The 15,343-nt window shown below is 28.4% G+C and overlaps 1 protein-coding gene, 1 long non-coding RNA gene and 2 pseudogenes across 4 annotated transcripts; all 4 read right to left on the bottom strand.

The window, feature by feature from the left end:
- Positions 1-1,409: 1,409 nt before the first annotated feature.
- LOC145047996 (uncharacterized) lies at positions 1,410-4,682 on the bottom strand. 3 transcript variants are annotated; one of them, XR_013682617.1, is made up of 4 exons: positions 3,514-4,682; positions 3,350-3,453; positions 3,107-3,236; positions 1,410-1,501 (listed from the first exon to the last, which is right to left on the bottom strand). It is a non-coding gene; the product is annotated as an uncharacterized LOC145047996 (long non-coding RNA). The 3 variants fall into 3 exon arrangements; XR_013682616.1 differs by having other exon boundaries at positions 3,350-3,426; XR_013682615.1 differs by having other exon boundaries at positions 3,350-4,680.
- A 2,580-nt stretch (positions 4,683-7,262) lies between these two features.
- Positions 7,263-8,215, bottom strand: LOC145046768 (aquaporin SIP1-1-like; annotated as a pseudogene).
- A 3,243-nt stretch (positions 8,216-11,458) lies between these two features.
- Positions 11,459-12,140, bottom strand: LOC145046767 (aquaporin SIP1-1-like; annotated as a pseudogene).
- Positions 12,141-12,538: 398 nt separating this feature from the next.
- LOC144998025 (UPF0481 protein At3g47200-like) lies at positions 12,539-14,122 on the bottom strand. The gene has a single exon (XM_078957865.1). It carries the CDS (start codon positions 14,107-14,109, stop codon positions 12,712-12,714), a length of 1,398 nt encoding a protein of 465 aa, XP_078813991.1. The 5' UTR covers positions 14,110-14,122; the 3' UTR covers positions 12,539-12,711.
- Between the last annotated feature and the right edge of the window lie 1,221 nt (positions 14,123-15,343).

Raw genomic sequence — 15,343 nt, 5'->3', positions numbered from 1 at the left:
ACATGTTATAACTTTATTTGCATGAACTAATAGCTTTTGTTAATTTTGATGTAGAATTGCCATTGAAACTTGATGGTTAAAGATGATGAAACACGTAATTATATATAATCATGACTTTTCTAAGATTGTTAACCTTTATTATCTTCTTTTTTTCATTTTTTTCATGATTTAATTATTTCATAATTAATTAAAATCATGTGTATAAATCTCTACTTTATAGGATTCAACAGGAGCGTTAACAGGGTTGTAGTTAACATGTACTTTTTTCATTTTACTCTCACTTGCATCTGATGAACTATCATCATTAGCATCTAAGTTTGTGGAGAAAATTGTTATTTTTTTGTTGATGCTTGGATTGGGTTTAAAAGAATTTCTGTTGATTCTTGAACAATTTGTAAATGATTTAGTTTTCTGAATGTATAGTTTTGTGATAGTAGTAAAGACTTTTGATGAAAATTTGGGAACTTAACTTATTTGCTTATGCATTGCAGACTGTACCAGTTAATCTGAAACCTTTCTTGAACAACTTGACTGGGGATGAAGGAAAAAAGAAATAGTGTGATGTGGTATGTATTCTGTCAAAACTCTTGATAATACAAATTCTCTAAGAATATTCAAAACCATTATGCAAGAATAGTTTATTCTGTAAGAATATTATTGTTGTATTCTGATAGAATTGTAGTTAATTATTTGTATGTTTAGTGTGCGGTTGTTACAAGTGTATCACTACAAATTACTTGGCAATGAATTTCTGATAGAAATGGCTTGAAGACCTGATGGGAAAGACTTGAAGAATGAATTAAAGAATGATCATACTCAATGTTTAAGAATGTTGTTATTTTTTAAGAATTATACTTGTTATTCTTTCAGAATATTTGTTATTATTCAACGAATCACAATCATACAATGTAATTATTTGGTATATTATTAGTTCAAGAATCGATTTTGTGTATTCTTTCAGAATGTATTCACTAGTTTATGGTTGACATTCTGTTATTTTGACAGAATAAAATTGAAAAATATATTTACTAATTTATAGCTAACATTCTATCATTCTGACAGAATAAAATCGGATTTTTAATTTTGAATTAATTTAAAATATTCAGATTTATAAAAATAAAGGAATTAATTATCCCTAAAAATCTGAAAATTTCCTTTTTTTAATATAGGTTAATTGACTAGAATGTCATTATGCTGAAATTTGTGTGATTATATGGTACATGTTATCATATTCTACTATCATAGACCCTCAAATCATGACCTTTGATTATATTCCATCCAATGGTCCATATCTGTGCATTCTGGCACACAATAGTTACTAGAAACAGAATAACCATATATATATATATATATATATATATATATATATATATATATATATATATATATATATATATATATATATATATATATATATATATATACTAAAATATAAGTACAAAATCGCCAGGTGTCACTCTCCCAGCCCCCTAAATCGTGTTTTCCCGCTTCTTTTCTGCAGCTGCATTTACGTAAATTCCCTTTAATTCCTATACACGCAATAAATCCCAAAAAATCTACACCAATTAAAGCATTCTAAAAAATTATAATAATAATTTATAAATGACTTTTCTAATTGTTTAATATGCAAATTATATGCAGATAATATGCAAAAATCGGTGATTCAAATTTCAAATTCGTGATATACGATAAAATATGGAAGTTTGTTTTTTGTAATTGGAAATTGATTAATTACAGTGATTAAATCCCAATAAATCTGCACCAAATTAATGCATACAAAATTTTATACCACTATATCATCTATACGCTTTTGTATTCACGATTCTGCTTCAGAGATTTCTTGGGAAACAGTATTCTTCTTCAGTTCTTCTTCACAATACCTTCTCAGTTTTATCTATTTTAACATAAGTTATTCAATAAATCAAGTTGTTAACATAAGTTCTACAATCCTTCCTGTAGGTACCATGATTAATTTCCTTGATTTTGTGATCATTTACTGCATAATCATCCTCGACGATAACATTTACACAAGGTTAGGAATCTTTAATTTGTACTATATCCTCCTATACAACTTATGTATATCTCTTTTTTTTATAACATCTTTTGGGTTTTCTTTACTCTCCATTCTCCTGTTTCTTCTCTTTATTAATTTGTATGCATATTGGATTTACTTTTTCGTATGTCTATTTAACATATGGATGAAAGTACTGTTCGATGTATTCATCTTCCTCTTTCATCCATTGTTGTTTTAATCGATGTGTATGTGTATGTATCTTTTACGAATAATTTAAAGTATAATTTTATAATAAACTAATCAATTAAACTATATATTCTTTTTTAATTATTTCAATGTTACTGTAAGCTTCGATTCACTACAACTATGATTTTAGTTCAAGTTATTATAAATATGTTACTGTAAATTAAGAATTCACAAATATATACTTTAGATTTATCAATTCAAGTTATTAAGTACCAAGAAACATTCTTTTGTTATTATTATTATTATTATTATTATTATTATTATTATTATTATTATTATTATTATCAATTCTTAGTTTTATATTTATCTTTTACCATATACTTTTATGTTTAACATAACCAAAATTTGAAATATAGTGTAACGACATCATGAAATAACAAAAAATAGATTTTGTAAAATGCATATTTTAAGCTTATTTAAGTCTTTTCCCCTTCGGGCCCATTCATTAAATGTATAAATACACAAAAGGGAACTCTTGAAGATTGAATGTAAATATGTTGGTTTATATATTTATTAACAATTAACACCTTGATTTTATTAAAGAAGTGTCAATGGAGCAATATATTCAATACTTGTTATTTTTTTTTTAAATAAAAAAAACACATCAAAGAACTCAATGGTCATACTAACAACAAAGTTATGCCAAAAAACTTAATTTATTCAAAAGTAGAATGCTATATACATACTATTTCCAAAGTCGGAACAACTATCGGGGACCAAAGATGCAAATCAGTTTATTAATTGAGGAATGTTCCCTTTAATGGTTAAAAAAATAGAAGTACATATATTTAAAAATTTAAATTTCTAAATGACTTTTTTAATTATTTAATATATAGATTGACTGACCTCTCTTTGAGGTGGCTCACCACTGAAAAAGGCCATGACAACTCCAAGTAAGATAGTAATAAAGGCTCAACAAGACCTATTCCAGCCCACAAAAACCATCCTTTTTGAAAATCAAAAGGATTCCTCCGATCTGGAAAATTAATTTTATGAAATGTCAATAAGTTTGTAACAAAAAAAAAAAACAATATGTTTTCAGTTACGAGTTATGACTTATGACTAATAAAGGGATAATTAATTAATTACCATAGCTATACAAGTCTTTTTGTCCACTTCTGTTGGTGACACTATAAAGTGTTGCAAGTAAAAAAGCTATTGTGAAGCTGAAAAAGATAAACAAACAAGACAACCTAATCTAATAATAAGTTAATTCAGCAATGTAATAGTAAAATAAAATTAAAAAGTCATACGTCTGAGTAAAAAAGAGTATTTATGCCTTCTCATCAACATTTCATTCTCCCATTTGAATACCAAGATATGGAAGAGCTGCAGCCCCTACAAGCCCTGACAAAACAAAACTGCATAAAGGAATACAATCAAATCATGTAAAATCTACTCAAAAGGGAAGAAGATCATATAATATACAATTTTACACTCAAAAGCTTCCCTCACACTCAAAAATCTGCATAAGATCTTGTCAAAGGTATTGCTTCAATGATCAATCAAAAGTACACACATATTAGAAACACAAATAATCAGCCATATTAGCAGAAACCCTTCACTTTTATTCAACCAAAACAAACAGCCAAACTATCTCTCCTGTCTCTTTTGTTTTTCTGCTTCGTGAACTGCCAAGCAACACCCCACAAGTTGTTATTTTCTTTTTTCTGTAAAATTGAGGAGGCAGCAGCCTCTTTGCTGTTGATCGAAGCAAGCCAAACACCATCGTAGATAGCTATTCCTGGTGAGCAATACAGGCACACCCTCTTTCTCCGTCACTTTCAGTCGATAAAACCTCCAGCGGAGGTCGGGATTTCCAGCCAAACCACGAGGCAACATTTCTTCTCCTTCGCACCACACTAACAGGAGTAGAAGAAGAGCAGCCTCAGTGTTTCGTCCTTACCCCTTCCGTTTACTACTGCTGACGAAGAGAGCAACCACAAGGAGGTCGCGGTATTTCGACTTCTCCCTATTTGCGATAGATAACCACCACCGACCCACTTCATACCTTCAATCGTATTTCTTCTTCTCGGACCAACTGAGGACCGAAGACCTTTTCCTCTCTCTCTCTCTCTCTCTCTCTCTCTCTCTCTCTCTCTCTCTCTCTCTACCCACCTTCCCCCATCCTCCTTCGCATCTTACTGCAAGAGCAAAAAAGAAGTAGGCTCGCTGCTTCTTCCCTTTTTTGCAGACAATTCGAACATCGGAGGTGCTCACATCCTCAAACCTTCACCCACCAAGAATCGACAGCAGCTTCCTGCTTCGTTCTTCTTCTTCCTTCGGTCCAGCGAAATCCCAGAGATCCTCCCCTACTTCTTTTCCCGATCGAAGGCCATCGGAACCCTTTCTTCGATCGGTTGTTTCTTTTTCTCAAATTGAAGAAAACGGAGACCTGACCCCTTTTCCCCCAATTTCAAATTTTGGTCTAATCGACCAATTAAGCCCCTCCACTTTATGAATTTGACCAAAACAGACCCCATGGAAATTATTGACAAAATAAGCTCAAATCTCAAACATTGATTCTTTTAAACCATGTTAGCTCCTCCTTTGGAATTAGATTACAAAATCATTTTTTACTTTGTTTTATATGTTTTCTAACAATATCATTTTTTACAATTTTAATTTTATGTCGTTTTACATGTGCTTTCACATGTAAATGTTTGATATTAGAATAATATTCATTTTTTAAAATTTAATATTATGGTTAATGGAATATAAATGAGATTCTTACATAATTGTTAATTACAATCTTTATATGATGTAATAACAATATTTCAATAATATATTTACTTTTACATATCACTATTTTCAACATATTTCATTATATACTTTTAAACATAACTTACACATTCATAAACATTATATTTTTTTATTATTTAATATGTATACCTTTTTTGAAATATTATATTAATTGTATAAAAAATAAGAACATTGATATATGTGAAACTAATGTGCCATAGTATAAAGTTTAATAAAAATATTTCAATGACATATTATATACTAGCAAATTGTAGGTTTATATTTTATTTCTTTGTAATTTAATCATAATTTGTCATTACGTCAAAAAGGTTACATTTTACCCCTTTATTCAACATATACATATTATATATGAATTACTTATTGTGTACTGTTAGGCATGTTATTTTATTAACTAAATCGAGTTATCTGTTAACGTTGCAGAAATACAATTTATTCAATTTCTTCTAAAAAGACTAGAAAATTAAATAGTTTCCTTTTAGATAATACAAATAATATTAAATTGGATACTACATCAACACATCTATCTGCAACAACTAAAACCGTTGATACTTCGACAAATTTTTTGTCCGCTGCAAATAAATATTGCTCGACACTGGTTACCGATACTTACAAAGGTATGCTTATTTCTTCAATTTTATTATAAAAAAACATATTTTTTTACCTCCTTATACATTTTATAGCCTATCCTATTATCGTTTATGCAGAAAACAACAATAACATGTACCACTTTCAAGCCAGAGATAAAAAAGACAAAAAAAATTATATTTGCAAAATAAAATATCGAAGAAATTAAATACAAGATCCAACGTTCCAAGTACATTAATACTGCATATTTTAAAAAACATCGATATCTGTGAATTTTTATTTTATATTCCATATTTTATGATTACTTTACATTTATATACAATACATGATTAGTTAAACTTTTTATTAGCCTGCATTACTAGATTATTTTACCTCATTACACACATGGGTAAGACATCGTCTTCGTATGTTAATTTCATTACACACATGGGTAATGCATCATCTCCGTATGTTCAATGAGAATCATATACCAAAAATCAAGGTTTTAAAATTCTCCATTTGTAATTAAATCCTTACCATTTAATGTGTAATTAAACATGTACAAATCACAAAGTTATTAAAATATGCAATATTACAATTCATAAGTTTTCTAAATTAATTAAATATTATTTTATTACATAATTAATTTTTAAATTCAATTTAAAATTTACATCCGTGGGTTCCACAGGTTTTAACCTAATATATATATATATATATATATATATATATATATATATATATATATATATATATATATATATATATATATATATATATATATATATATATATATATATATAGACTTAGGTTATTATGTTTAAACAAAGTATTGTGTTATCGTATGCATAATTGTGGGCCAATAATTTTATTTATTTTTGGATAGTGAATAATACATATTATTAAATTAAATATAATTAAAAAATACATTCTAATTTCATTCTAAGGGTATTTTAGTCAATTAACATAAATTTAAAAAAGGAAAATTGCATATTTTAAGGAAAATAGATTCTATTAATTTAAAAAATTTGATTGTATATATGATAATTCTCCTAATTCGAAAATTCTGACGAAATATTTTTATCAACATATTAAAAAATAATAAATATGATTAAATCATACAAGAATACACATTCTGACATAATATATATTTTGATTTAATAAACTTCTTGAAGAATAACAAAATTTTGGATACAATTAAAAAAAATTTCATTACATTCTTAGAAAAAGAAAAATCAAAATTATATACTATTCTATGATAATGTTTACACTTATTAATAATAAAAAAACACAATATATAAATCATTCTTCCAGAATATACTATTACATTTATTTTTTTTCATTATATTATATACTATTCTGGTAGAATAATCCATTGTTTTTGGAAGATTGGTGGTCATTGCTCATCTTCATCCCATACAATGTTCATATTCACAATTCTATTCTGGCAGAATCAGAATTCAAGATTTCATTCCAGTAGAATGTTGTAAGCTTCATATGTACCATATTTTGTTTTGATATCTCTCGTTTTGTACCTACAAAAATAATAGTATTCAACACTTGATCATTAAAAATAATGGTAATCAACACTAATAAAACAATATAACAAATGTAAATTAATTTTCAACTTTTTTTAAAAAAGTGAAGGAAGATAATTGTTCACTTTGTTGCATCCCCCCTATTCTGAAGCTTGATGATCACTGCATTATTTACAAAAAGTAACAATAAGAAAAAAAATGTCCAGAATCACATTCCATTCCGTTGTAATGCTCAATTCCATTCCCTCGTTGATTACTGCATACCAAAGGATTACATACTTGTAAATATATTTTGCGGTCAACTTCAAATCATAGTTATGTATGAATTCTTTTTTTTTTTTTTTCATGTTGCAATCCAAAATATAGGTGGTGAAAAGAATTATAAATCTTGCCAAAGATCAGATATGGGGATCAAGGAACTTTCTTAACTATAAACTGAAAGGGTCTTGTAATACTTACATTTGCAGGATTCATTGAAGGACCTGTGTAGCTTGAACCAACAAGAATCACCACCATAGTTGCCATGGAAAGCATCCAATTCTTCAAGAACAAGCTGTTAGGACCCTTGATGATGATCAAGAGAACAACATAGTGATAACGAAAGTCAAAACTCCCTCAACAATGGCTCCAGTATGCAAATCTACTTTTAGAGTAGGTCCTTCTAGCAGATGTTTGTACTTTAATGGCGTCAACTCCAAAAGAGACATCACACCACCAGCTGCACCAATCGCCTGTCAACAATTCAGAAACCAAACACTATTTTTACATGTTTAACACCAACAATCAACAAATACTGATCCAATTATGCACTATTCATAGTTGAATGTAACGATTTGTTTTCGGAATTTCAACTATAACCTAACAATTTGGGGAATTGGAAACCCTTAATTCGACAAAAATCACGACTATGAAAAGTAATTTTTTGTTAAATTACCTGAGCAGGAAAGCGGACGACGGTGGACATGAGTGTATTGTCGTCGCCACCGGCACCGGCAATACTAAACACAATTGTACCGATCGCATTGAAGCTAGCGCCACCGAAGGCATCGACAATCAATCCAAACACGATGGAAGCTAGCCCTCCGGCACCCATCGAAAGAAGAACAGAAGAGAAGATAGAGAGAAGACTGAAGGTTTGTTGCCGCCTCTTCGAAGTCATCCAACACCGGTAATTGAATGAGGCGGTAATCGATGAAGGTGTATATAAGAAAAGAAATTAGGTAGAACTGAATGCTAGCGTGATTACAGGGACTATTTGTGGAAGCTATTAATCAAAGTACTAAAATACTCTTGTTTATTTATTTAATTTTAATAGGCCCACAGTTATGCATACGATAACAAAATACTTGGTGTATATATATATATATATATATATATATATATATATATATATATATATATATATATATATATATATATATATATCATACATACTTATAAAGCTAGCATTTTTTCTTGAATCTCATGTATTTGAAACTCCCATGGCTTTTCAATTTCTTTCTAATAATGATTATAATTTTGTTAATAAGATTAAATAAATATTAAACCTAAAGTATAATTATATATAAACTAAATTTTAATATTAAAAGAATATATTTACTTCTACTTATAAAGTTATTTTTTTTGAACTTTTAACATATTATACTTAATTTATTAGTTTTAATATATTGTTGGATATAAGCCATTATCATTTTAAAGCTACAACTTTTGAACAATTTGTATAAAATACTTAAATTAAAAATTTACATATAAAATTACAGGATTAACTTAAATATAAATTTTAGTTTAACTTAAACAACCCAATGAATATTTTGTAAATAATTAAAAGTGATAAATTATAGTATCTTTCTAATAATAATTATACGTTGGTTAATAAGGTTAAATAAATATCAAACCTAAAGTATAATCATAAATAAACTAAATCTCAATATTAAAATAATATATTTACTTCTACTTATAAAGTAATGTCTTTAACTTTTAAAATATTATACTTAATTTATTAGATTTAATATGTTGTTGTATATAAACTATTAACAATTTAAACCTACAACTTTTGAACAGTTTAGACAAATTATTTAAATTGTTAATTTAAATATAACATTATCCTGTCAATTTAAATTTAAATTTCAGTTCCACTTAAAAAACTCAATGAATATTTTGTGAATAGTTTAAAGTGATAAATTGTAGTGCTAAATGCAAAAACTAAATTACAGTATAAATTTAACTAAAATATTTTCTAAATATATTTGTATAATCGTTAAAAGTTTTCAAATAAGTAACTTAAAATAATTTACAATAACAATAGTTAAAAATAACTTTATATAAATGATTATATTGTTACCTATAAAATAAAAAAAACAATGTTTGATGTTTTAAATAATTATAATGATAGAAATTAAAACGTTAAACAAATAAATTAAAAATAATTAATTAACAATAACAACAACTATAAATAATATTAAACCATATATTATATTTAATTTTATTCATGAGTAACTACCGGGTAGAAATCATTCAAACGGCTGAAATTATGCAGTTATAATAGATGTATATATTATCATATAATTCAAAATAATCAATATATTATATCAATTTAGTATACGAATTATTATATCAAATTTAATAACAATGTTATGGTTATATTTTAAAAAAAACATATATTTATAAAGATTTCAACTATATAGTTGTTCCTGCGTAACGCGCGGACATTCGCCTAGTATATATATATATATATATATTTTTTTTTTTGCATAACTGGGTTTATTCCGGTTTTGCTTTGTAAAAGTAGGGCACTTTACGATCCATTTGCAAATCTAGGCCTATGGTCCCACTCAATCACCAACATTTACGTTTATCATTTCAAATATTTACGCTTAAGGCCCTTAAACTATCATAATATATTAAATGGATATCCTTTTATTTTTAATACTTTTTAGCTTTTATTGATATTTTTTTCATATTTTAAATTTATATGTGAGACCCTTAAACTATATTATTATTAATAGATTATATTTATATTCTTTGTTATATTTTATTCATATTTTATCTTTATTATTCTTTAATATTTTATCTATAAACCTATTTCTTTAAAATGTTTACTTTGTTCATTAGTGTCTTTAATTCAATATTGATACTTCATATTACTATATATTACTATAAGTGTATAAATTATAAACAAATAGATGATTTTAGGGATTACCACTTAAAGCAAAAATAATATTATGCCTTTAATCAGTTTTTGTTTATCTATGAAAGGATATGAAATCAAAAACAATTAATGCTGTTTAAAATAGGTTATTATGATTTTATATAGCATCCATGATTTAATCAATTTTTTTATTTATAAATTTAAATCCAAGCTTGTCTTAATATTTTGTTTTTTTACGAACTCGTTTTTAAATATCTTTTAAAAAATCATTTTCTCAAATTCTTTTTTTTTTATAACTATTTTGGAAGCACGATTGTTATATTTAAAAAAAATCATAATATTGTAAAACCGTTATAAAAATATGATAAAATGTGTGAATATGTGGAGTTAAATAATTTTTCTACAAATTTTTTTTAAGTCTTTAAAAAAAATTAAAAAAATAACGTGATTTCTGAGCTAGTAGATTTACATTTTTTATTTAATTTTATTTTTTTATTTTCTTTTAAATATTTTGAAAAACAACTCATTAAAAATTTATTTAATTCCACTAGTTCATAAATCATATATTCAGTTTTATTTTTTATTTTGTAAAGACTTTAAAAACATTTTTTATAGAAAAGTTATTTGATTTTATATATTCACATATTTTAGCATGTTTTTATAACCTTTTTACATTATTAAATGATTTTTCTTTAAAATATAAAAATCGAACGTAAAAAAAAGTCATAGAAAACAAATTTGTGAAATTAAATTTCTTAAAAGATATATAAAAACAAAGTTATAAAAATATTTAAAAGAAAAGAACTTTGTTTTAAAAAACAAAAGGGATTTCATAAAAAAATAAACCAGAAAGTTATGAAAACTAATTAGAAATGTAAAGACCCATATCATAATAAAGATAAAGTTTTGATGTAAATTTGGGAAAAAAATTTTGGTTAAATCATGAGTATTATATAAAAGGTACATGTTTTTAATTTATACGCTTATAATAATGAAAATTTTATGATAAAAGAAATAAGTCTCACAATAAATTTAATAGATGAAAAAAATACCAATAAAAGCTAAAAAATATTGAATCTAAAAAACGATATGCATATAATATTTTATGATAGTTTAGGGGTCTTAAATATAAATATTTGAAATGATAAAAGTAAATGTGGGTGATTGAGTGGGGCCACAACCCTATATTTACAAATGGATAGTAAACGACCCTATTTTTACAAAGCAAAATGGGAACAACCCCATTTTTGCAGGATTCATTGAAGGACCTGTGTAGCTTGAACCAACAAGAATCACCACCATAGTTGCCATGGAAAGCATCCAATTCTTCAAGAACAAGCTGTTAGGACCCTTGATGATGATACAACAAAAGTGATAACGAAAGTCAAAACTCCCTCAGCAATGGCTCCAGTATGCAAATCTACTTTTAGAGTAGGTCCTTCTAGCAGATGTTTGTACTTTAATGGCGTCAACTCCAAAAGAGACATCACACCACCAGTTGCACTAATCGCCTGTCAACAATTCAGAAACCAAACACTATTTTTACATGTTTAACACCAACAATCAACAAATACTGATCCAATTATGCACTATTCATAGTTGAATGTAAAAATTTGTTTTCGCAATTTCAACTGTAACCTAACAATTTGGGTAATTGGAAACCCTTAATTCGTCAAAAATCACGACTATGAAAAGTAATTTTTGGTTAAATTACCTGAGCAGGAAAGCGGACGGCGGTGGTGAGTGTATCATCGTCGCCACCGGCACCGGCAATACTAAACGCAATTGTACCGATCGCATTGAAGCTAGCGCCACCGAAGGCATCGACAATCAATCCAAACACGATGGAAGCCAGCCCTCCGACACCCATCGAAAGAAGAACAGAAGAGAAGACTGAAGGTTTGTTGCCGCCTCTTCGAAGTCATCCAACACCGGTAATTGAATGAGGCGGTAATCGATGAAGGTGTATATAAGAAAAGAAATTAGGTTAAAACTGAATGCTAGCGTGATTACAGGGACTATTTGTGGAAGCTATTAATCAAATTACCAAAATACTCTTGTTTATTTATTTAATTTTAATAGGCCCATAGTTTTGCATACGATAACACAATACTTAGTTTAAACAAATGAATATATATATATATATATATATATATATATATATATATATATATATATATATATATATATATATATATATATATATATATAAAAGTTCAAATGATTAGATGATAAATCATATATTTAGAAAAAGTTATTGTTGCCGAATACAAGTGGAAACACACAACACAAACGCAATCACTCTTTCAAAAGCACAACACAACATGCACGACCAAAACTGACAGACAGACTAAATTTAGTAAGAAGAACCATCATCGCTGGATCTTATAATGGATGTTTCATCTTCAAAAACATGCAAAGATCATCTCATTCACTCGCCTTTAACTGGGACCCCAGATAGTGAAGTAAGTTTGAACACCACTAAGAAAAAGAGCCATCAAAGCTCCTAAAAGTGCTAGAAATGACCATGGGCTCCTGCCGTACTCGTGCTTGAGTTGGGAAAACCATGTGTTCCTCAAGCTTTGATAATGACATTGGATTTGGTATTTTGCTTTCGAATATGCTAGAATGTTTGGCACCAAACCGGTGCCTATTTCGTTGAAGAGTGTCGCAACTTCTTGGTCACTCCCAAGGGAGTTATCAAGGACCCCAGCTTTCCGAAGAGCCTTAACATCCTCTGGGTGATCAATGAGAGAATCGAGGAGGCTTATGTAGGAGGTAACCCATGCATGTGTGTCATTTGAACACATTTCATAGGCTATTAAGTTTAACAACATCGGCTTGGTGGAGTCATCCACGATTATCGGAGGGAGTTTTACATCTGCTGAAAACGACCACCTGCAACACCCTCCAATAAACTCCACATGAGCCAAAGACATAACGTTACTCGGCTTGAATTGGATCCCGACATCTGCAAGCTCGCTGACGTTACGAAAAGTACACCTGGTGATTATTTCATCCTTTCTGGTATTTTTAGGACGACAAGAAAGAATTTGAATCCAGTGGGATTCATTCTTGGGACTTGGTCCTGTAAGCGCAGAATGCAGACGATGGAGCAGATGATCATGTGATTCTCGTCCAGAATTTTGATCAGATTGGATTGAGCCGCTTCGGAAACAGAACCACCGACTTTTCTGGCTTCCCGGTGACAAAATGTTGTCAGCAAAGAACGATCGAATCTTGTCACGCCTATCAAGCTTTATCAAATCCATCACCTCGTTTAGAACTATGTAGGGAATTTGGTTTTCCAGCAAGAACAAATCATGGTGGATAAACACGGCCTGGTGGCTTCTGATCAAGTCGCTACTACTTTCAACTTTCTCGCTACAATTTTCTGCTGTCACCCCATGGATAAATAGAATATAATACAAAATAAAACACCCGTCCAGCAACATCATCCTAGTGAATACCTTATCGGAGAGATGCTCAGTTGAGTTCTCTTCATAGAATTTTCTTAACTCTTTCACCATCTTCGCTTCACCAAGCTTTTTGTACAAGCTGCTGAGGCTCAAATTGACTTCATACTCCGGTCGTGCGAGGAGCTTCTTGGTAAAAACAGGCTTGAGTTTCTCAACTAGCTCGAGCTTAGGCTTGCCATAATGGTATGGACCGATGGAAACAACCTGTGGAACATAGTACTTCTCGTAAATATCGCTCTTCGTGCTCACCAATATCTTTGTGACTCTAGGGATTCTTGCAGATAAAGAAGGTGGTGGCATGGCTTTTACAATCGAGTCGATAACCCATGCCTCATCTTGGTTCTGGATGCTGATAGCCATTTTTGGATTTCGTGGTTTAGTATAAGCAAGTGTTGATGGTCTAGCTGGCTAGGTACATTCATATAAATAGTATTAAATAGCTAGTTACTAAGAGAATCTTGAAAACCACTTTGTTAACAAATGAAGCTAGGAACCAGCTCAGACAAATCTTGCTTTTGAGGTGAAATTTCAATAAATATCTACTTTGAGGACGAGAACGAGAAATGCGTGTAGCTTTTGTTTTTAAGATTAAATAAAAACTAAAAAAAATTATAAATTGGGTGAACATGAAGATCTATTTTATAATTTCGATGATTATATATATATATATATATATATATATATATATATATATATATATATATATATATATATATATATATATATAGAGAGAGAGAGAGAGAGAGAGAGAGAGAGAGAGAGGGCCATGGTAAGTATAGTATAGCTATGGAGGGGAACTTGGGTATTCTCCATAGTTTTAATTGAAAAAAGTTGATAATACAATGTTGTAATTGGGTTTAACTTTCATTGAACAATGCCTTGATAAGGAAAAAATTAAGGCAGGAAGATATAGCAAAAAAAATGAAATTTGAATGTGATAATACACGCACAAACAAAAGCAAATCACTAATTCTTGTATTTAGCCCAAGGATCTTCAAGTTTCATTTTACCAATGATAGTTGAGATGTTTCTCTATACTCATAACTCATAAGTAACAAAGTAGCTTGCACCATTATATACCACCGTCACCACCACCACCCACAACCATCATCACCACCATCCACAACCACCTCTTAATAAAATAAAAATAAAAAAGGGAATGTATAATTATATATCCTTAGAAAAAGCTTAATTGTTTAACCTAAAAAAAGGATACATTTTGTCCGGTTCCAAATCTTAATATTTTGGCTTAATTAAGAAGTTTTTTTTTATTTTTATTTTTATTTTTATTTTTATTTATTTTTATTTTTTAAAGAATAGGGCTATTTTCAAAAAATTTTGTAAAAAGGGGTTCATTAAACGGTTTGTAAAAATACGGTTGTGGCACCAATTTGAAGTATTCCTATGAATTTCTAATTACATAAATGATCTTTATACAATATTAAAATTTTCACTTTTATATTATATAAATTTTTAATTACACATTTTTCTTTTACATTCTATTTTCATTTTCTATCTTTACCAACTTTATACATAATATTTTGTTTTATTATAAATGTATTATTAATGTAATATTTTTTAATTATAAATATAT

Source organism: Lactuca saligna, chromosome 5, assembly GCF_052625555.1.
Source record: "Lactuca saligna cultivar CGN05327 chromosome 5, ASM5262555v1, whole genome shotgun sequence".
NCBI lineage: Eukaryota > Viridiplantae > Streptophyta > Magnoliopsida > Asterales > Asteraceae > Lactuca > Lactuca saligna.
Note: the sequence above shows the minus strand (reverse complement) of the source record. Positions and strands in the feature narration are given on the sequence as shown.